The 24,594-nt window shown below is 35.8% G+C and overlaps 1 protein-coding gene across 1 annotated transcript in view; it reads left to right on the top strand.

The window, feature by feature from the left end:
* Positions 1-24,594, top strand: part of LOC129364239 (MAM domain-containing glycosylphosphatidylinositol anchor protein 1) — a 158,644-nt gene that overhangs the window by 128,315 nt on the left and 5,735 nt on the right. The window contains 6 exon segments of the mRNA XM_055036776.1: positions 6,734-6,914; positions 7,034-7,057; positions 9,314-9,466; positions 10,463-10,624; positions 14,218-14,348; positions 21,865-21,973. Coding sequence (XP_054892751.1) covers positions 6,734-6,914; positions 7,034-7,057; positions 9,314-9,466; positions 10,463-10,624; positions 14,218-14,348; positions 21,865-21,973 — 760 coding nt within the window.

The following is a 24,594-nucleotide window of genomic DNA, read 5'->3' on the forward strand; positions in this document are numbered from 1 at the left end:
ACTTATTTTGTTTGCACTGGGTATTTGTTGCTGTTTTGATCTGAATGTTGCACGGAAAGAGTTGAAATCTTTCAGTGTCTTTCACTTTTCTACGATTTTCCAAAAGGTTGACTTTACATTTGCAGAAGCTTATTTGAATGACCATAAAAGAAGTGTTAAATTAGTTTTGAACACACAAATTGGACTGTAGTAAAATAACTTTGATAAATCAATTTCTGCCCTCTGATATTAACCTGGACATCAACAAGAAGCATGTATTGATTTACTCTGATAAACTCTGATGCTGTACTTTTCACTTTAGGGAAGAATCCTGTAACTTGGAGAAGTATAAAGATTTCTGTTCAGACTTATTTTGTTTTCTCCTCTGCTTGGTCTCTCTTCTGGGATTTCTTTTTGTTATCCACCATGATCTCTTTTTCTGCTCTATTATTACTCTAAGAAATTGACATACAGCCATACATTTCATGGCATTTCACATTTCAACATCATTGCCTTCACATAGTGCATGATGTTGTCAGATGAACTTTGGCTTACTTAAATATATTAATTAATTTATTTGTTTGCTGCATTTTTTACATGAGTGTAGAGCAACCAGGAACAGAAAAAAACGAAAGAGTGTGCAAGACAGCCAGGGTGCAAAGTAGAGGACTGCAATGCAAATGAAAGAAAAACATGAAATCTCACATGTCCTCTTGACTATTAAGTACACCAGCGGATCATTTAAATGCAATATCTCAGTTTCACAACCCATCTATTTCGACTTGTTTTTTTTTTCCTTTTTTTTTTACAGTTCATCCTTTTAACGCCTTGACAGTCTATCTTTTCAGAGCATAGAAAATCATGTAGAGTCCCAAGGGAGACATGCAAACTCTGAGGGAAATACATGAGGCAGGATCCGTTCATGTTTCACTGTACTGTTTGATCTGAAACATGGCTGCAAAGTTTTTTTTTCATTTGCTTGTACTTGCATTTTAATTTTGTGTTTTTCTGATGTAAGCGTGTGTACATTTATTCAACTTTATCCATTCAGTTTGGAGTTTGTAAATACTGTGTTTAATTGCCCGCCAGTGCATTTACCAATATCCATGTATTTTCATGTGAGTCAGAGTCAAACTGCTTGTTATCTTACTGTGGGGGGATTTATCTGTACAGGAATTAGCTGTGTTGACAGGCCGTTCTTTTTCTATCAAGCAGACGATACACTCCATTTCTTTGCACCATAAATTTCATCCAAAGTATCATTGGAAATTGATGCGTTTACTTCTCGGAAGTGATGTTTGTACAATCATTTTTTTTTTTTTTAATAGGAGAGCCAAATAAACTAAACAATTTGTTGTTCATTACAGATTGTTTTTGTAATGCTGTCAAAGGTCAGTAACCCATTATATTAGGATACACAAATTAATCAAATTAGTTGGATTATTATTGTGAGAATTACCAACATATTAACACTTTTAACCATTATAAATTACTTGTCGTAGTTTCTAAGGAATTATTATTTTTGCTCTTTTTTTCTTAGTTACATAATCAGCTACTTGCTTATTAATAACGAGCATACAGTGTTTTTCAAATGATCCTGATGAACTTGAATGAAGGTTGCCCTCATAAAATAACCCTAAATTGAAACTACTTTTTTTCTGACTTAAAGAAATTTCATTACAATTTCGTATTCTTGCACTTAGGTCGTCTCCAGGGCTGTGGCTCATGATTGTCTAATTTCTACATCCTAAATGGAGATATAAAACAAAGGAAGAAAAAAAAAAGCATTATAAAAACTGAAAGTTCACATAGAAAGCAGTTTGTGTAATTCAAAGTAAAATCAGTATGTTCAGTTCATGGAAAACATTAAAATATCATTATAATCTGCTTGATGCAGAGGAGTGGTATTGTCTACTTTAACCAAGAACAGACTCACAAAAAGGGTTTTCTTTGTGGTTCTCTTTACAAAATATCTCCCAAATGTTTGCACATAGATTAAAATGAAATGTCAGTCATACATCTAAATCAATTATTGCATTCTTTTATCTGACAGAAATATATCACCAGTTGAATTGTCTCCCATACATTTCAAGCAAAAAAATGCAGTTTTTGTTGCTAATTTATTTACTTCCTCCTGTTTATACTCGATCACATCCCAGTTTATTTTAGAAGTCTTTTTTATGTTAAACAGACATATTTTTGTTTGAATTAGTAAATGAGATTCACACAAACAATTTTTTTATGTTATAAATCTAATAAATTGTCCTAGTGCAATTACATGTAATGTATGTCATTTATGGATCAATCTTTAATCAAACATTTTAAGATGGACAAACAGGCATCCCTATTAACATATATGTGACAAATTAAAAATATTAATGACACGTTACATATTTTACAGTGAATCAAATTTGTGAAGATTTCTTCTACAACTATGCAGGTAAAGCGTACTTACAGATGCATGAGTGGCATTTTTAAGAGATGACATGCAAACATCCATATTTTACACAGAATATCAACTCTGAGCTTTCCACATACACAATTTCACTTCGTCTCTCATGTGCTTAATTAGTAATGAAAGAGGTCCACTAACAGATTAAAATTTAACCTCACACGTTTTGTCAGTCCAAGTCTCTATATCAGGTTGTGCTTGTGTTTTGTGGCAGCCTATCTTCTCTTTCACACATTCTTTGTCTTGTTGTGCCTTTGATGACAATCTGATAAAGACACAGCTACAAACACTTCCTGACTAAAATTCCTGGGAGCATCTGTTTCCAATGAACACACACACACACACACCCACACATCCCCACACCAAGGTGGTATTACCACACACATCAAAGTGGTAATATAGACTTTATCATTTGACATCTTTCCATTTCAAAATATGTTTTGCGTCTTTCTAATCCTGCCTCGTTTTTTCTTAGATGAAATCTAGCGCCATGTACAAATGTACACATAATGTCTTTTTATCTTCACAAGAACTTAATCCTAATCTAAACTTGATGCATACCTAAACCCTACCTGAAAACAGCATTTATTGCACAAGCACACCCCCCCCACACACACACAATATATATATATATATATATATATATATATATGTATATGTATATATATATATATATGTATATATATATATGTATATATATATATATATATATATATATATATATATATATATATATCCTCAGTGTAAGAGCTGATAGTCTGTCTTCAGAACATGGCCAATCGCACGTAAAAACTGTTTCTCTTTATTTAAAGCTCAAACATCTCAAAATTATCACCATGTAAGTTATATTCCATTACCATACATTTTCAGCTTTATTACAGAAAATAATTAAACTAGCTGTGCAAAGCAACAAATGTCTCTATGGAGGCATTTCCTCTCAAAACAGATTTTTTGTCTGTCTTATTGCATGCATTGTTGTATTAAAGGAAGACAAAAAAATACATTCCCCACAGAGTGAAACATTGCATGTGTTTACTTCAGAGGTAGTATTTTAATTGAATGGTGTAGGAATACGAGCAAATAATGCTCCTGCATGGCAATGTCATGCACCCAACACTGCACCATACATAATACATTAAGCCAAGCTGTCACAGATATTCTGGACATGTCAAAAAATTCTTAGACAACACCATCTATCCAACTCGAAGATATTACTGCTGTGGAATTTATATTGGTAGTATTCAAGAATTGGAAGTTTCTTATTTCATGAAGATCAATGCAGATGCTAAGTTTGCTTTGATGAAATCATACACACCTTCATTTGCTAATTAATTGAAGTGGCTTAAACAAGATGACTGTCCCAACTACTTTTCTATTCAGCAAATAATTATTTCAAGAATTTTGGACAAAGTTAGGAGGTGAATAGATTTTTAGTTACTGATATTTCATCCTGTCATTGCAGAATTTTTTTTTCTTCTCTCCCCATGTCTTAGCAGATTGTGAATTCCCAATACAAACTCTCTATACTGAACAAAAGTGCATCATAAGCAGCAAACACATTTCACGCATTTGAGAAAACTGAAACATTGCATGCATGGTAAGATGAGGAAGAATTTGAAAGCAGTTTTAGTGTGGTTTGCCATCAATGATTCACCCTCTTAACACTTTGCATTTCATTGCCTATGTAGTTTCCTCTGGATGCCAATGAAGACACTCACCAGAAACCTTGAACAGTCACTTAAAACCTTGTCAGTTATTAAATTACATTTATTTTAGCTGTTCAGAAAACAAATATATGGGTCAAGTTTGCCACTGGTTGGAAGGTCAGGGCTAAACACACATAGGAAGCAGATTTAGAAATGTATGAACCTCAGCTGAATTATAGCAAAAAAACTTAAGGGAACAAAATAACCCATTGCACAAGCAAGACAAAATAGATGATCAGGCAGTTACAATGGAAAAGTAAGGAACCTAAATAGTGGCAGGGTAATTAACAGATAAAACACAGGTGCAGATAAAAGGGGAACTAAGCACAGGTGAAGAGGCAGGGAGAATATTACATAAAGTTCAAGCTCTGTTTAAATTGTCCACAACCTACTCTCTAGTGTACTGTGTAGTGAGTAGTGCCATTTCAAAGTTGAATTGTAACTTTTCATCAGCTATGCAGCATTGCCTAATTATATACATTATTTACTCTACAACTAACAGGTAAATGTTTAAAAATCTTTTTATTAGGGAATATAATGCAATCCGAGTTTGGCATCTTTTCTTAGATCTCCTCACCCATGGCCATGCTACTCCACAGATCATGAAAGGATAAGTGCATCTCTACCTTTCTGAATCTGTCTTCTGCATGTCAGGAAGTGGGGAGAAGATCTCTGACCTATAGTCTGCACAAATTCTTAGTTCCTGCTTAATATATTCAGTCATAGGTGAATATGTTCAAATGTGAAGCAGCGGTACAGGTCAAGTTTGCTGTCTGTATTATCATTCAAGCCTTACCTAATCTTATACATGTTGAATGTTATAGTGTGTTATTAGATGGATGAAAGTTTCATCTGAAAACCCACCATTTCCTTTGCTTTGTTTTGTGTCAGGAAGTCGGGGTGGAGATCCTTCCTGACTAGGAACAGAGTGTGAAAAGTTGGCTCCACTGGCATGGGCCTAGCCAGAACGGCAGTGAGAAAAGGAGCAGGCAGCACAGCTAGTGGCGTAGAGCCTGGTTAGGAAAGAAGGATTTGATTCAAAGCTTGCTGCCAAGTGCACACTTGGAGGGCTTGAGGCTGTGGCTGCCATGGGAGGCTCAAACAGTAATTGGAGTGAGGGAACCAAATTCCTGGCAGCCAGGGCATGACTCACTGTGGTCTTGTCAATAAAAATGATCCAACTCTGCCAGGCTAAGTTTGAATTTGTGTTGGTTTATGGGAATACAATGGAAGCAGCAAGACCTCAAACTGACTGCCAGAGGAAACCTGAGGAGGGATGTCACGGTGTACAGAGCTGTATGTTGAAAGATTATTGGAAATGTGTTGATGGTGTTGTAGAGATTGAGCAGCCGGCCTATACTCAGGACAGTAGTCAACTTTTATGTTTATTAAAAACAATACATCAACAGGTATATGAAATCATATTCACCAAATGTGATACAAATCTAAATAAATGTGGTGCTACAGACAAATTGGAAGAATCACCCAAGGCTCCATTAGCTGAGCATTTAGAGTTTAACACAAAATCACACAATATCTGCTCACACACATGGAGAGAGAGCAGTTCTTCATGCCTTACCTGATAATGGCATGCTGTGGGTGTACCAAGTTGTTATGGTGAAGTGGCTGACCTAATGCATTAGATTGAGTTCACTGTCAGGTCTTTAAGTAGCTGGGATCAGAGGCAGATACACAGCTAATGGATCCTTCTCTCCGTGGGTGGAATAACATAGCCATAGCTCTTTACTAAATGCGATGGTGACAGAAAAAAAAAAAAAAAAACTTAAAAAAATGAGACAACAACTGGACTTGGTTAACATGATAATCATTTTACATTTTCATCCACAGGTGGTTTAATTGATTTATAGTTGTTTATGTGGGAGGTGACGTGATTTGGTTGTACATTACGCTTGCTGAAAAGCAAACTAACTGAACAGAGGCAGTTGAAGAAATGCGTTTGATTCCTGCTTCTCAAGTAATGGCGATCGAGTCCTTGTCATGTCATCATTACAGGAAATCACTTATCTCGCTGAGTGCTCTAAAAATGGACCAACATGTATTTTTTAGACCACAAATTGCTGAGAGAGCGAGCTCCAAAGTAATATTTCATGCGGTGGCCTCCAAAGCTTTTAATGAGTAAAGCAGGACAGATTTGTTTTGGATTAAAAAAAAAAAAAAAAACAAGACTGAAAATTGTATGGAATTCAAGACTATCGAAGCCTAGTGGTAAGATGTTTGGGAAAAATGCCCAGAAGTGGTAAGTTTATACTCACAGTTATTTACTAAAATGGCTGTGTTAGAAGTGTTAGTGGATAATTATGACTGTGATATAGGCATTTACAAATAGTGATAATACAAAGAAAAATCGGGCAACTCATAGCCTGGTTTCAGTAATATAAGAAAGCACATCAGGTATACTTCTTATTTTTGAGTGAACAGTATCTATGCCTACTTTTAGTTTAGGGATCAGAAATGATGACTGGCAGTGGAGAATTTGTGAATTTCAGTGCCAAATAGAGCGAGAGCGGGATTCATAACACTCCTGCAGATTGCTCTTCTAATATTTGCAAAAATGTTTTGCATTTCACCTGCACAGAACAAGCAGAACCTGGTGTCAAAGCAAATAGACCTGAAGGGTAAGGAGCCAGAGAAAGGTGTGCTGATGTCCCACATAATAACAGACCTGAGAATTCCTTTGTCCTATGAGGTTCGACTGGCTCCCATCACCACCTACAGCACGGGGGACTATGTCAGCCGAATCATTTTGTACTCAGAACGTAAGTCTCTTTCATGTCCTTCATTTTTGTGTAAAGAATTATAATGTTTATGAATATGCTCAAAACACAGATAATAATGTGCTTAACTAGATAATAATGCAAATGTAATTTTCTTACAGCCTACACCTATCCACGATCTTCAGGTAAGACCAAACAAATATTACTTATTTTTTCCACTTTTCTATTTTAAAATGGGGAACAGTCTTTTTAAGACCTTTGTTCTCAATCTGAGGATACTTATGCTATAACCTTGTTGCCCATCACTGTTATCCTACTTTAAAACAATTTGGGTTCAATTTGATTTTACACTAGTGGGCCATTGAGTTCGCAAGAACTGTCACAGAGCCAGATTAGGTAGCGTGATCACCATTTTAAATGAACGAGTAAATTGATTTTACTTGATAGCTGTTTCCACAAATATATTGTTGAGAAATTCAATGATGATTCAATATGTACTGTTGAAAGAGGAAACACAGTATAGGTACATTAGAAACTGTTGACCTATACTGAAGATAAAACGTAGTTGACTGTTGCTTAGTAGTCCAAAGTCCAATGTTTTAGATGAACATGGATTGTGCATTGTGGAAAGGTACAGAATCCTCTTCCCACTGGGCTAGTAACCAACCTGGGCTTAATATGTTAGTAGAGCCTCAATCTGATCACCATCAACCCACTACACTTTGATGGAGTGATTTAAAGAAAATAACATTTCTTTATCAAAAACAAACTTTAAATGCTCTGACATCATAATGTAATTTTTGGAAAAACTGAATTTGGGGTTTTATTTTACCTATAAAGAATAATCTCCAAATTTCTGAGAAATAAATCCGTAATAATGCAACACTCTCTGTGGTACAAATCTATATCGTAAATAAATGTTAGACGACACCTGCCTTACTAAAGTGGAACAGTCTAATTTGCAAGCATATTTTTATGTTACAGATGAAAGGGAGTTAAAAATGTCAAAAGATAATTTAATGTAATATTAAATTATATAAAATTGTTATGAGGTTATGGACCAATACTGTTGAAACATGTTATATCAAACTGTACAAATTAGCCTCCTTTTCTCCTGCATTTATTGGTTTTATTAAACACACTCCACTGTCTCCATGCATCTCATCCCCGTCATTCTCAGTCAGTCAGGTCTTCTATGTTTTGTTCATTAAGAGACATGCTGCATTTTCCTGCCAGGAGTGGCAGTTGGCTCTGCCAGGGTGAAGCAATTAAAACAACAGCAGATTGGAACAGACTGCGAGAACAACGGTGTAAATTGAAAGCGGTGCATGAAGTGGAGAAGGGTGTGAATAGTAATAGATTAGCTCCCTGAAACAAAAGAGAGCGTGCGGGCCGTCCTCATGGGGAGCAAGAACCAGGAGCATCTTTATCAGATTGCATGTCTGTGTGTCTCTTGCCGAGGGTGTCAGCTTGGATGGTTTTAGACGGCTGTTGTCATACTCTTATGTCTAGTGAGTCTTTGATAATGGCAAAGCCCACCAGATGGGCTAATGAGGGTGACAACACCATAAAGAAAAGCTACTTTATCTTGCTTAACAAGAGACATCAGCATTAGGAATGATGACATATGCTGTTTCTGATGGGCACTGTAACTCAAAAGGAAACAAGTAAATCTGAAGACAAGAAAGTAACTCCAAAGATCCAAGAAGAATACACAGTAAAACTAAATCTGATCACATCACCAGTCTATATCTTTGAGTACAATTATATTTTACATTTTGAAAGTGTGACCACTTTGGAAAATTTTTTATTTTTCTTTGTCAATCAAAAACTTCTTCAATGTACATGCTAATGTTAGTTATTGTTTCAGTCATGTAATTTAAATTGGATGAGAGTGGGAAGGTGAGGACTTTTGAATGTGCAGCACAAAATAAGAACTGGAAAATAAATCTGCATTTATTCAGGTTTGTGTACATAAGGTGGGATCTGCTTTTCTCAAACATGAAAAAATCTAAATGTTAAGCAGTTAAATATCAAATCAACATTTCAGCGATTGATTTGAAATGTAATAATTATGTTCTGATCTATTTAATTGAATAAATACATAAATAACATAAAATAAATACAAGTTTTGATATTTCATTTATAATATCCTGGAACAGTCTGGGTGAAACAAGATGCCAATGATACACCTTGCAATGTCTAACTTGCCTTCCACACTGTGTCTATCACCTTGTTAGTAATTATTAGTTTGTCAACTGAAGTGCATTTTGAGGAGGTAATTTTTACACATTTATTGTTGGCATGTTTTTGGAAACTTGATCAAAGACATTTCATCACCTGCAGCTTCTCCTATCTCCAATGCAATATATGAATAAAAAGGTTTTTTCCTTTTTCTTCTGTCTCTCATTTCTTTTCGTCCATGTATTCACACAACTTAGACCAGGTGTGTGGGTTTGAGGATGACCGGATCTGTGGCTTCTCTCAAGACCGGAGTGATAACTTTGATTGGACAAGACAGAATAATCTGACGCACAATCCCAAACGATCTGCGAATACTGGACCAGAGACTGACCGCAGTGGAACAAAAGAGGGTAAGGAAATGGGGAAGTCGTCTTAAAGGCAGAATCATAAGTTTCTGTCGAGAAACATGGAACCAGTAGTTGAAGAAGTAGAAACACAGGCATGGGAGATAGTCTTAGATAGTCTTATGATTTTCTAAGGATAATTGAAAATAAAATGTGTGTATGGATGCATATTGAACTATGTCATGATTAAGTATTTAAAATAAAAGAATAAATTGGCCAATATTGATGCAACTTTCACATCAAACATGTACAAAAATGTGAGTAAAATAATGGTTCAAAAGTATTTGCTGAACAGTTAAAGTTGTCTTTAACTGGTAGATTATTCGGTGTCAACAGTGGCTCTATTTGATTGTCATAGCCTGAGTTTTCTGTCTGAGAGCATCTGCATAAAGATTAACTTAATTAATTAAAACCATTTTCAGAGATTATGTCCTCTATAAAAATGTTACACAATGTTCTGATGGAGCACCAAAATGCAGAAACTATCTACATAAAGCAGTTGATAGTTAAACAAAATTATTATTTGATGTAAATCAAAATGTCCACCTGCAGACACAGAATATGAAAAAACAGAAATCCAACAATGAAACAACAGAGCTTCCAGAAATAAATGAATTATCAAATGGAGCCGTAGCAGCTTGTATAAACATAATAGTTGTAAATATAAAATTTCAGTATAGTGTATGTTTTATATAATTCTTCCACAACAAATAAGCACAAGAAAGCAAATATAATTCTGTTTTCATGGCAGACTAAAAATAAGGCTTAGTAAACTATAATCTTTGTTGAATGTTGAACCATTCAACAAACGAGACAAATGCTATTAATTAAATTGGGTTTTCAGTTTTAATTTCATCTCCAAACAATTGCAAAAACATTGCAAATCATTGCCTGTGACCCTATTATTTAAACACTGATTCACTGTCTTGACTTTTAATGACTGCTCGACAATTCAGAATCAAATCTCGTCTCTAATTCATTTTGTTTCCTGGTTGATTGCAGGGTATTACATGTACATCGAAGCGTCGCGGCCGCGTGCTCAAGGCGACAAGGCTCGTCTTCTCTCGCCACTTTTTAATGTGTCTTCAGTCAGGGGTCCAAAGGGCTCTGGACGAGTCCCATACTGCGTCTCCTTCTATTATCACATGAAGGGCAAACATATCGGTAAGTGCCCACAAACATTCACATAATTTCATTTATCATATAAAAGCAATCGTAAAAGCACAATGCACAAGAATATAATAGGAGAAACATTCACGTCTATCTTCGGCCAAAGGCTGAATTTGGAGCTCGATCCCTATGTGTGGAGCTTGTATGACACAATAACTCAGAGTGTGTGTTTGCAAGACACAGATTATTCACGGGGTGTGTTATAGGGTGTGCCCTAGGATGTTAGCAGTGTTCTGTTTGTGCGTTTTTGCTTGTGCTTGTGTTTGGAGGTGGCTAAAGGGGGCAGAGGCTGTGTGATTTATGGCAGGGGCAAGATACAATCAGTCATCTGGCAGAGCTGTTCATCATAATATGTTCTGTCACAGCGCTGGAATGCACACACACATGTACATGCACCAGAACACTAATAAATGACAACATTGGCTTTAATTCACTGTTCTTAAATAATGTATACACATGAACACAATCAGAAACAACACTGTAACCACACTTAAACAACACTATAAGGTCATGATTATCATTCTCTCCATCTTGTGGATGAACTTGGTCCACTTTTTTACATTGTCCATTTCATTGTGGTTTCATTTTGTTCTTCTATTCTCACAGCAGAACTTTAGAGTTTTTAGCTAAATTTTTATTTGTTCCAACAGTTCTGCTGATTACTCAGTTACTGTCAAACTGTAGCTGTTCAACAAATGTCATTATAAATATTTCAGCTATATTTTAGTAGAAAGACGAGTTTAAAGTCAAGCTGATGACTGAGGTTTTCAAGACCACTTTAGAAAAAAGAAGCCCTTATTTTGACTGATGTTGATTTTCCAACAGCTAACGCAGCAGTATGTACCGCAAAGTGATATATAAATGGATCAATGTGTTAAAATTTAGGGATGATAAAAAAAAGTAATACCTGTCAATCAAGCAGCCAGAAAAAAGTTGCCAAAAAATCCAAGCTTCAGTTATTCTCATTAAATTGATCAAAACTTAAGAACTCCCACCATTGTCAATCTACAGCACATTAAAACCAAAAGCATGTATTTTTTTCAAACTATTTTGACTTTTTGACTAAGAAAATGCAGATGAAAAATAGATAAAATCTTGTAATTTTTCAATTTCCTTGTCTATTCAACCTTTTTACATACAAATGTCCTATTACATTGTTTTACTCTTTTATATGTTAAGGTTCTTACAAAGAAAAATGAGGACCAGCAGGCCAATTTAAAAGTTAAAAAACTTAAAATAATAAGTTATAAAAACATATCCTTAAGTTTTAGACTGTGACTGTTTAACCATTACATTACCTAATGTCACACAGAAGTTCTCCTTAATACTTGACAAATTGTCGTTTCCTATCATTAGGCTGTTTAAATTTTGTGGATCAGGACAAATTCAAAGACTTAAATGGCTCTTTGGACAATAAAGGCTCCAGCCCCCATCTTATGCCTTTATGCATGAGATTCAACATTTAAATGTTATTTAAAAAGGCAGTACAGATTAAATGTCTCCAGGGCAGGATAAAAAAAAAAATAAAGGTTGTTTGCTATAACAAAAAAAAGGGAAGATGGCCTTATTCTCATTGTTAGGTAGAAAGAGTTGGACAGAATCTCATTCACATACCTCAGGTCATGTTTCTCTGCTCCTCCTTGGGATCACTGTCAGCAACAATAAACATTTAATTAGTTTTCGTTGGCCATTGGGCAGGTGTTTAAAACTTGTTGAGAGCAGCAAGATGTGTAAATACATTCACTGGAATGTTTTAAAGACTAAAGTTTCCATATAATGCTTTTTTTTGGTCTGGATAAAACTTTTATCATGTTATGCTTACTTCCTTGTATGTTGCATCCAAATCTCAGTTGGTTTCACCTTTTAGATGTCAGTTTCGATTCTGACAATAAATGACTGCATAAATAAAGTGGAAACCAAGGGTTAGCAGGATGATGCAGTGAATGAAGGCTTTATTCCAGTCATCCAAATGAAATAACCCATTTGAGTGAAAAAGCATTAGTTCATGCCTGTCAGTTTGTGAGCGTGGCTCTCTTGTACATTCTCCTCTGATGACAGTGTGGATAAATAGGTCTGATGAAGCTGTTCCTCTGACACTTTTACCACCAAACTTTCTCATGCCTTAGACCAATCAATAGGCTACTTATCAGAGTTTATGTGCTGTTTATGTGCAGTTTATGTAGACCAGCAGGAGTACGTATGTGTGTGTAGGTGGCAAAAGAGAATAGCTGAACAAAAAAAAAGAAACAATATGAAGCTTTAATATGTGGTTGTAGACTGAAAGACTGCATGCGTGCGTGTGCGTATTCATGAAAATAGATAGCATATTATTTTTAACATTATTTAGTCACCTCATCTGTGATTTCCTCTATAATTTATAATCACCATTTTTTCTTTTCTTCTTTTTTTTTTTTTTTTTTTTTAAATCTTTGCTTTCCATATGTTAACTGATTCTCTAAGACCCCTTTCTATTTCACATAAAATTTATCTGGGGACGACATTTCTGATACTCATCATTTCTGTGGTTGCTTTGTGATGAAAACAATATTTCTAGCCTTATGCTGACGCAAAAGTAACTTCTGAATACATCTTCCTTTGTGTTTATATCTCTTCATCACTATCAGAACAAAGATGTGTCTGAAAACAAAATAATAAATACAAACCTATATCAATATAGATATCGGTATCTTTCTATTCATATTATAAATAGCAAAATTTATATTATTATAAATAGCAAAGTATTTCGCAAAATACCCAACTCATTTAACAATCCCATATCATGAAATTAGTCTTTTTTGAGTTGTTTCTTTGCACTGGTACATGTTTTTTTTTTTGCATTTGTCAACCATCAGAAGATGTTTTATCTCAATCAACCTTTACATTTCTTCAAGGTTTAAATAACACTACAATGTAAACACATCACACATTTAATACAGAAGGGATTTCTGATGTGCAGACGTATAGCTACTAGTTCTGTGTGCACATCCATTAATACCACATGTAGTGCACGGATGCCCCCTGCTTGTGTATTTGTTTAGAAGACTGGTGGTTGGTTAATGTCCCAATTAGGGGCTGGCTGGTGGTCGTTAAGAAGATGAATGATTCTCTCACATCTTAGAGGGCTGAGTGAGATAGAGACAAGAGGGAGCGAGCCTATTAGGGCTCACACAGTGTTTCTTTCCTTACACTAACACATCACACGAGAGCCAAGTGTGTATACTGTAAATATACTAAAAGAGAAAGGTTAATTAACACATTCAACAAATGCCTCTCCTATTCTTCTCCCATGTTCTCTGCTGTGCTTTACAGCTGTGTCAAAGTAGGCCTTTTCATTGTGTTGCCATTTCACACATTTAAAGAGAAATCTCAACATCAGAAAGTCTCGCAGATTAAACATCTCACCTAAATGTCATAAAGGCTTACTTTAGGTGCCTTCTTTTCTGCATATGTATTCAATGACAAAACATTTTAAACTAACTAACCTAAACTAATTTGTTCCTGAATTTTCTAGAGAAAATCTTTTGTTATATTGAGCCCATGACAGTTACAGATTCACCATTTGTCGTCGATGTGTAACTTTTTCACAGGCACGCTCAATGTTCTTCTGAGGGTGAGAAGTATTGCGCCTGTGGATTCAGTGGTGTGGACAAAATCAGGTCATCAGGGCCCAGACTGGAGTAAAGCCTTCTTTGACATCAGCCCCAGCGGACCCTTCCAGGTAAAATCACTGGTCTTCTCTCCAACAGCAACGTCAATAATATAGCCGTGAAAAACCTGCACACTTAAATCTCTTGATAGGATTTCAAATATAAAACCGATATCTCAAGAAAAACCTAAACAGTTTTGAGATGGGAACCTGTTTGTTTGTTTGAATGACAGTAGGGCCCCTCCCCCTCTATCCTGCCTCATCACACTCGGCAATTGAGATGTGTTGCGTGAAATTCAGAACGTGACCTGCAAGTATGACCCAGTCATCTGGTAAGGGAAAACATGCAGTGTCCTCTCTGCTGTTAATGTGACTTTTGAAGAATCCAACCTCTAAAGGCAATTCAGCTCCCAGTGTTTGCTCCTTGATTTTTTTTTTCATGGCCCACCACTGTCGCTTGGGCTCTCTCAAAGGAGGCAGAAGAAAAAATTAATAAATCACAGTTCCTTTTTACTTGTCATCTCTCTCATGTTTTGACATTTTTTTTAGTGCAGACATCTACTATGTCTTTCCCAGAAGAAAGACCTCTGATACAGCCAGAAAGGCTGGTGTTGATGCTTCCTGAGCTGGAGAAATTGCCTCCCAGCTGATCAGCGAGGAAGTTGGTGATCCATTGGTAGGTAGAGGTTGGTACAGTTTAAAAAAAAGTAGAGGCTGGTACAAGTTTAAAAAAAAAAAAAAATCCTTGAATGGTTGAGGTGACACAGGATGAAGTGCTGACCCAAATTGCATCCTCTGCCGACCTGCTGGCTCAGTCAGCAAACTGTAGGGGGTCCAGCATGGGATCTGTGATGCCTTTCAGGTGCTTCATCAGCTGGCGCTCAAAGGTATTTAAGTCCACAGATGTCAGAGCTAAAATATAGGGTAGAATTATAAGCACCTAATTGATTTGTAGTACTAAACTACAAATCAATTTGTAGTATACAAAAATAAGTGTTTTGTATACTTTACTTCCTAACTTTTAGATCAAATTAAACTTACACAAAGCTCTGATGCTCTGAGGTAAGTTGTCACTTTGTCTTTTTCAGGTTTAAAGGACAGTAAAAGTTAAAATTAATTGGTCACATTTAGTCAGTACTGAGGGGAGTGACTGGGAGACATGGCTGAAAGAAGGCCTGTATTTTAGTGATGTCTGTTGAAACATCACTGAGCATCTTTGGCTCTCTGGCAGCTGTGCTTATTTTTTCTCTGTTGGCATGTGGCAAAATAAACTTGATCATTACATTAGAATCAGTCTGTGATTTGATCATTTGATAGCTGTATATGAGTTAAGTATCCCTGCTAGTTTTGTTGTAATGATTGTTGTAATGATTTCACATGCTGTTCACTTGCAGTATTTTGTTAATGTGGACTGAATACATTTCCACAGTATTTATAATACTTTTGTAACTATATGTTTTATCAAGGTCAACAATTTTCTGAATTAGTGGGTATAGAGTATGCTTTTTACCTTCCATTTACAAATCTCTACATTTCTTGTGTGAACTTATACATGTCTCATGTTTTTTTCCCCTACACTATGTAGGAAATTATTATTGTTTATTTATTTATTTTATGCAGGTCTAATCCCCAGAACTCCACCTTAAACATCTGGGATATAGCCCAACTTATTGTATTCCAGATGTTTCATCACTCTGGTGTCCTGCAACGTATTAATATATCTCTGCTTCAACACACCAAAGTCAAATAATGAAGTCTTTAGCAGGACTCTAGAGAACCTAACTGGCTGCCTATAAAGGGTGTTGAACTGGGGACGCATCTAAAAGTTGCAGGACCATTCAGGTCTGGAATGGAAAACCCCTGCTGTATCTCTTAACATAAGAGATGTTTCCCCCAATAATTTGTTTACTTCTGAAATTTTAAAAAAAGTGTTTGAACCTAAAAATAAAATTGAAAATTATTACATTTACAATTTTCAAGATTTGTTACAAAATCTGAAAGGAGTGTCTGTCAAGACAACCACAAAACAACCTCTTGTCTCTTGGTATTGTTTGGTTATTGCATACAGTATAAAATAACTTTTCTTGCACTTTCCAAGCCCTAATGGACAGCTCCGACATCCCTTGTATTTGTTTGAAAACCTTTTAGCTGAAGTAATTTTTTTTTTAACCTGGAGATTCCAACCAAGTCTTAGCATGTCTTCTCTTCAACCTGGTCTCACAGAAATAATAAGCTGTCAATGTATCCTAAGCCTGTTTTCAGGCGGAGGCTTTTAATGTCTTTAAATTACATGCTGGTGCCACAAAAAAGCAACAAGCTTTTTCCTCCCCATACTCAGTTGTCAGGGTTACCAGATGGTTGCACAACTACTTTTAAGAAATGTCAAATCATACTCGTGCTTTTTTAAAATGAAAATTCTTTACATGATTTTGTCATTAAAAAAAGAAAATTATATCATTGCTACAAGTCAATGATTCAATGCAATCTTCTGTATTTCTTTAAATAGAGACTTTTGAACTACTTTGAAAACTTAATTGAGCTTACTGTGCTGTTTGATGACTTCAAGGGCAATAGATGTTGAATTTAAATTATTTTTTAATTTTTTTATTAAAGTGTCTCAAGACATTTTTTGTGAATTAGTGCTATTTAAATAAACTGAACATCAACATCCTGCCTCTGCCATCAAGTAGTTTCATAAATGCTGTTTTATTGTAATGAGGAAAACTGTCATTTCACTATGGACGTTGATTACGGACGTTAATCTCAAATCTGGTGTATTTTTGTTTTTCAAATGTCTTTATCCCCACTTTAAATGTCAGTTTTACTTTGTTGTCTCGATGCCTCACATGCAGGATAACAAACAGGTTTTTAAATGATGATGCAGAGTAAATAAACGAATCACTGCGGAGAAGGTAAGCTGATAAGCTGACATTATAGGGTGGCTGATTTGATTTATTTTAACCTTTGGTGTTTTTTTTTTTTTTTTTTTGTAGCTTTTATTTTTTGGTTACCAAAATATTTTCCTTTTTGATTTTCTTAGTCTGTGTATTTATTCGCTCTTCCAACCAACACTCAGTCCTTTAAAAGAGCAGCTATTTCTTTCTCATTTGGGACTAATTAGTGATGTTCTTTGTTTTTTAATTTTTCAAATACCTGATTCACTTTTCATTTGGCTGACCCTTTAGCATCTGACCTGTTATATCGTCAGAAATCTGACTTGAATTGTGTTCTTTTTATTGACTGGACCAACTACTGCTGCTACTGCTTTTGAATAAAATTAGATTTCATCCCTGTCTCATAATAATCATGAAACTAATAAATTGTATATTATCTTAACCTTTATCAACTGAAAATTTCTGTTAATGTTTATTTGTTTGTCTCCCGAGTATCTATCCTTACACCTATAAAAATATTGGAAAATTTTGCCTAACTTGCTGCACCCATTATTTTCTCTTTAGATGTATAACTTATTTAAATTCACTACATTTTTTATGATGATATTCATTTTTATTAAGTGCAGAAGTGTTCATTGAGTGCACAAACCTTTCCATCCCTGCATACAGGCCTTTTATACTCATCTTTGTATTTTCACTTTGTTTTTGCTCCATCCATCAAATGTAAATATGTCTTTGAGAATAAAGTTGTTGTGTACTTGTCTTACAAAAAGATATAGTCTACCCATTGTGAAGTATTAAAACAAAAATGTATTGAAATTTGTATCCAATAAGTTAGCCTTGCAATTTAATTAATTTCCTCCCTGCAAAGTTTTCTATTTTTTTCATTAGATAACTACATATTGAAGGATTCAATGAATTACATTAAAATAAAAAGTCAATCACATTACAACACATTAATAATGCTTTATTTCTCTTCTGTAATCTCACAGTGAAATCCATTTATGAAAATAAATAAAAAATAGATTTGTTTTTGTGCTATTGTAACACAATAGCACAAACACAGTAACACACTGTAGGTCATTCGTTTCCTCTCACCCTTCTTCGGATTAACCCAAGGCCATCTGTGTTCCTCACAGTGTCCCCATACCTGAGGGGCATGTGGGAAACCAGGCCAACCTATATTTTCCTTGTGCCTCGCATTGCAGGGGAAATCTGCTCCGCGTTGGCATTTCAAAGTCCTCACTGTATATCTGCGAGTTCTTTTCCTTCTCTAACACATGCAGAGTCAATCATTTTCTTCTCCTCCTTCTCCCAAGACCGTGTCCCCTCTGGTGTGTGGTCAGCACATCAATGGGAACATTAAAGGTTACAAGACTCGACAAAACAACACTCACAGCTCCAACCTGACACCTGACTGTACCTCCTTTGATCCTGGAATCTCTTTCTGCACCTACACACTCACAGGTTGTCCATCTGGGTCATTTTACTCTCACAGGTTTTTAACAATTCTGCACATCTTCAAATAAGTGTATTTGTTTTATGTCTACAAAAGATGTTGTACTATGGAAAGTCCCAACAGGCAGTTTGTCTTGTTGCAACAAAGAATTTATTGAGGATTTAATTTAGGTTGTATGCAAAGTCATATTATCTATGACTTAAAGGGAAGTGTCAAAGTTAAATTTAGGGTTAGATTTTAAAATCAAAACACACTTAAGTACTATGTCATTTAAACATTGTTATATTTTCATTGCTATTTAGTGTATATACACACTTTTCATATAGTCCTGACCAACACCAAGAAAATGGATCACATTGGTCTAAAAAGTTGTATAGTATGTGCTTTTAACAAATCTCCCTTAAAACCTAAAATGTGCATAAGTTGTCAGCTGCTTTGAAATCAAGAATGAAAACATTCTTGCTGAAGTGCCTTGCACTTAAACCTCAAACATTACTTAATTGGTTATTTTCTATCATGTTCTAATTATTTTCTTGAATTTGGATTGACATGACTTTACTACTGCGTGAAACTTTTACTATTATTGTTTTAATGTGTTGTTTCTATGTCATTTTCTGTACCTCTGTTCTGTAATTAGCAGGCTTACTGTTGATTATTTAAGCCGTGTCTTTCCCTTTATTAGTCTACAAAACTTTTCATGAACAACCTTGCTGCTCCCAAACCACAGAAACAGTTGTAGTTGACTTCAAATTAGTCACCCGCAGTGATTTATAAGTGTGAGGCACTGCTGACACAGCCGACTCACACTTCAGTTGGCTGTTTTTACACTACACATTTGGTGAAAGGGCACAAGCCCATTTTCCCATGCCTGGAGAAACATATATTTATACACTCTATGCACTCTATAGTAAGTACTCTTTGCAGGAGTAATTGCACAATACTCCTGCATTACAAGTATTTAAAGTACTTATATTGTACTTTTAATATGCTGTAGTTCTGTATTTTTTGTGCGTCAAGCCCAGCGACAGTTCTGGGATTTCTTGACTCAATTATTTTTCTCATCTCCTCTAATTATACAACAATCTGGTATATTCCTTGTAGAGGAAGCAGTCGCAGGTGTACGCATCTAAAGCTCTAGTTAGTTGTCATTAGTGGTATTATTATGTGGTTGCGTAAAACTTGATTCAGCTGGCAGAAACGTTTCCACAAAGAAAGTCCATTACATTTCACCACAGCTAAGCAGTGACGAAACTGCTTGGAAGTGTACAAAAATTAGAGGACTGTGGACTTCTGGCCAATTAGCCTTTTTTCCTCTCCTAAAGTTTCCGTCACAGCTTCCAGTCTGCCTAACAATCAAATTCCTTTCACAAATGAGCCGACCACCTAAATCCATACAATGCTGTCAACTTCTTTTTATCCCCCTAAATACCACCCAATCAACTTCAAGGTTTTCCTAGTTATATCATTTGTTCATTACAAGAAGGTTTCTCATTCCTTACCTAAATTGAAGCAAATAGTGCAAGGGTGGCATTGCACTCGTTCTTCCTTTCCTTTTATTAATGTAATTGATTAGACTCTATTTGGAGAGAAGGCAACTACAAACCGAATGAAAATGTTAAAAGTCTTGTTCAGACAAAGAGTGAGTGTGATTGCTTCAGAGAAGACTTCAGCAATATCCACAGGCATTACATGAACTGCATAAAGTAATCAGCATACCCGGAAAGTAAACATTTTGTAAATCTATACATACACTTAATCAGAAATTAATTAAACTTTGTGGGGAATCTTACATCGCTTTCACAGACTTCAGGTTCCCTCTCAGATGTGAATGAACTTGCATCACATGTTCATGGCTAGATTATTGGTTTCTGCCCAATGAATTTTATGTTTGATACCTCAACTTGACATTCCCGTTAGGCACTAACACCACAGTGCTCACAGATGAAAGCAAAGGCAATGGAAGGCATCAAACATGAGGGGTGTTTGCTGTGCTGTTTGCTCACCCATTCTTCACCTTTCATCTACTGATGAAAGGTGCATGTGCGCTGAGGTCAGGCTTTTCCACTCGGTGAGTCAGAATCAGGTTAATGGAACCCACACTTGTTTTAGCTTGATATATTTACTCACAAATTGATGGCAGGGCATGTCCCGTAACTGCAGCATGTTAGTGTTAACAGATGGAGTTGGTAAAGTGAAACCAGTCATGCGTTATTTGCTATGCCCCTATGTCTGCACCTGCTCCTATTAACCCGAGCTTTAGATATATGTATAGAGGTGGTATAAAAGCAAAGAGCAGGCAGGTTTGTCTTCAACAGGGAATTTCAACACACAGTAACACCTGTATTTTTTCTGTAAAGTCTTAAAGCCTTGCTATAAAGTTAGCTGACAGATGATGTTGGAAATATTACAGTATGTATTGACCAAACTTAAAATAGCCTAGCGTTTCTGTAAAATTGAAAAGTCAATGAAACTATTAATGCATTAAAACTCATAGGTTTTACTTACACTTATGAAATGCTGCATTTGCCACATATTAAACTCCTGCAGTGGCTAGAAATGTGGGGTCTGTATTTTTGTCTGTATTTTGAAGCAACAAAGTTTCCTTGTTTTTCTATTTTCCTTCCTCAGAAAGAATGTGCTTGTTTTTTTGATTAGCTGGGTGCAATGGGCTTTTGGTGCCTTTGTTACACCGCGGTAATTAGGCTGTCACTCAGAAACCAGATGGCTGTTGGCTAAAATGGGAAGTTTTCAGATGAGACTCCTGTTTAGTCTTGTTGTTGTGGTCCCAGAAAAGATTACTATACATAAGCCTGAATGCTAGGAATATTGTATGCAGATTTTCAAGTTCCTGTTAGTGTATCTGTTTAAAGCTTTTGAGATCAAGGTGATTCTTTAAAAAAATAATTTTAAGTTTATCCCTTAATGTTTAAATATTTAAAGGGAAAATTTCTGAAACCCAAGAAATGAGAAATACAATGATAGCTTTTCTCTTTTCAGATATATTTCTGTGGGAATGTAGAACATTTTGAGAATAGTTGCAATACAAGGTGAATGAAGTACCTCATATTAGAACTATACATAATAGAGTGAATGACTAACAGGCCCTTAACGAACCACGAAAATAACCACACTTTTGCCACTGCACTGGTGTAGAGCTGTGCAGCGGATGTTCTGGTTGTGCTTACCTTTTGAATTAACTGGCAGCATCTTGCTTGTTTCTGTCTTTCCCAAACAGATTGTGTTTGAAGGAATCCGAGGCGCTGGCTTTGAGGGAGATATCGCCATTGATGATGTGTCCATCACCATAGGAAAGTGCAAGCAGGAGAACACGGTAGCCAACGCAGGTAAGACAGGTAAGATGTGACTGATGGGATATGACTGGTGCCTGAGTGTGTGCGAAGAGAAATGCTTCTGAACATGCATAAGCACTTCATAGCTGACAATTGTCACTAAAACAGCCAGTGCAGCATGTGTTAAAAGGTCCACAATTTAATTTTAGCTGAAATAATATTAGCTAAAGCATGATATACAGACTTAAGAGAAAGAAACAGTTTATTTCTCTTTAGGTTTTGGAGAAATAAATACCCGTTTCAGTATTTAGGAACAGAGAAAATATTTCTCTTTGTGTCTCTCCTCAGTAGCAATTGTTTCACCCAATTTTACTTTTGTTTTCATTTTCTAATTTGTCACATCACACTCCTGCTGCCTTCCCTCTATTCAGTTTCATTATGCCTCGCCTCTCCTCCTTGCTCGATCTTCCCCTCTGATAAATGTTTACCTCTGCACACCATGCCTCATGTTGGAGAGGTTCAGTTATTGACCCTTCGGCGTGAAAAGGAAATGAAAGAACACCATTTGTTAAAGTTTTTTGTAAAATATGTGTAATTGCTAGATTGTAAATGACACAGAGGTAAAAAAAAAAAGACAAAACAAAAACAAACAAAAAGACAGCTTTAAACTACTAAGAAATTTTTTGTGGTTTTTAGGAAGAATTTCTGTAATAGCTGACTCATGATTCTCCAATGCCAACAAGTTGTAAAAGCTCAATTATATTTTTCTTGCATTGTCTTTGTTTTTATTCTGCATTGACACAATTTATTCTACAGGTATCTATTATTTTCATATTAACTTTTTATAGTCGTTCTATAAAGCTTTTCTTCTCTCAGGAAAGCTTCAGTCAACAAATCATAACTGCTTTGAAAATATCATCATTATTGCTAATAAAACATTTATTAATAGTATCTTCATTCATTCATGGAATTATCACCTATTTTTGACCCAGCACCAGTTCCAACATCTAAATCGGGTTCTCATTAACCCTTGGTCACACTTAACAATATTTATTAGTTGCACATTTTTTTGCTATATGTTGATCCATTTTGTATTATTTTAGCACAGAGAGCTATGGATGGTGGATATGGAGGTAGCACTGGTGTGTACCTCATATAAAGTTCCACCTGCACACATAAGACTTCTTCTGTCTTATGATGATTCTAAGAAAAAGAAAAAGAAAACACTTGATGAACTGAGATTAAACTCCTGAAACAGGAATACAGCTGTTATCAAGCAACCTTACCTTGAGGATAACACACACACACAAAACAGTTTCAACAAAACACCTCATGTCAAAGTAAGCATGTGGAGTGACACAACTAGCCTCAAGAGTCAAAGAAAGAACAAAAGGTCAAAGACAGAGAGAGACTACCGTGTCTGAATACATATGCTGTAGACTGCTAAAATGTGGTCAGAGGGATGGGAAGTAACGTTTGGTTGGCACTGAAAAATTTGTATCCAAGACTCAAACTCGGAAACTATTTCATAGAAAATACAGGTTCAGCACTTATTCAGTTGGCTTAGTCCATGCCGACGCTGCTTTTAGTGTTCCTGTGCTCTTAATTCTTTTAAACTTGTGAAAAATACAGGCTAGCAGACAAAAAAGCCAAATAAATCTCAAGCAGATCAAAAGAGCGGCAACTCCAGGAAGAAGTGAGACGTGTGATTTGAGTATTAGAGCAACAAGCTTGATTTTATTCAGCAACATGTGGTGGGAATCTACAGGGCTTTGTTAACTTTTGCTTGGATTTGCAACAGAGAAAATATTAGAGCCATGAAATCATCTCATAACAGCAAAAAACATGAACGTCAATGAATTATTAACAACTTGTGTTTTCTTTTTAAACCTTTTGGAACATTCTGCGCGAGGTGCATGTGTATGAGCACGCCTACAAGCCTGTGCTGCAATGTAACACATATGTGCATGTAGCAACACTGGCGGATGGTGTAAATAATAGATGACTGCATAAACAGGAAGAGGAAAGCTCTTGAGCTCAGAGAGTGTGCGATTGTGTCCTACGGGTTCTTTGAGCCTCACATAGCACAGACAGATGGGTAATTATCAGGCAGGCGACACGAAGGTCTTTGCCATTGCAAAAGACATAAGTATTTCTTTTGCAATTTTATCTCCATTGGTTCTGCAAGGTAAAATAAGGACCAAAAAGGGATTAAAGCATGTTTCAGCACATAATGTAACAGAAAGGAAACACGAGTGAAAGGGGATAAAATAACGTGATGAATACAAGTTGCATCTCATGTAGTGAGCCTTAAAAGTACAAATTCTGACCTTGTTTTTTTGCATCCAAAGTTCCTAAATAGGCTTAAGTACAGGTGTTGTTTTCCCATTGGGACTTTTTCCCATAGAGACCGGCCTCACTCTGCCTCCCCCTTTTGTGGGAGAGGAACCAAGCTCAGTTGTATCCCCCATCATGGAAAACCAAGCTGTGTCTCACACACAAACCACACAAAATCCTGCATCTATGAAGATTTTATTTTTATTTCTGAAAGTCTGAAAGTATTCTGCTGGGCTAACCTTACTTTCAGAATCGAGTACAATCTTCAGCTTTGTGGCTGCAAAAATGTTGAATAGTCCGATAATCATGGCATGAGTTATAATTTTTCCAGGCCAACA

The sequence above is a fragment of the Poeciliopsis prolifica genome, unplaced genomic scaffold (assembly GCF_027474105.1).
Source record: "Poeciliopsis prolifica strain line A6 unplaced genomic scaffold, Auburn_PproV2 SCAFFOLD011, whole genome shotgun sequence".
In the NCBI taxonomy this organism is placed as follows: Eukaryota; Metazoa; Chordata; class Actinopteri; order Cyprinodontiformes; family Poeciliidae; genus Poeciliopsis; species Poeciliopsis prolifica.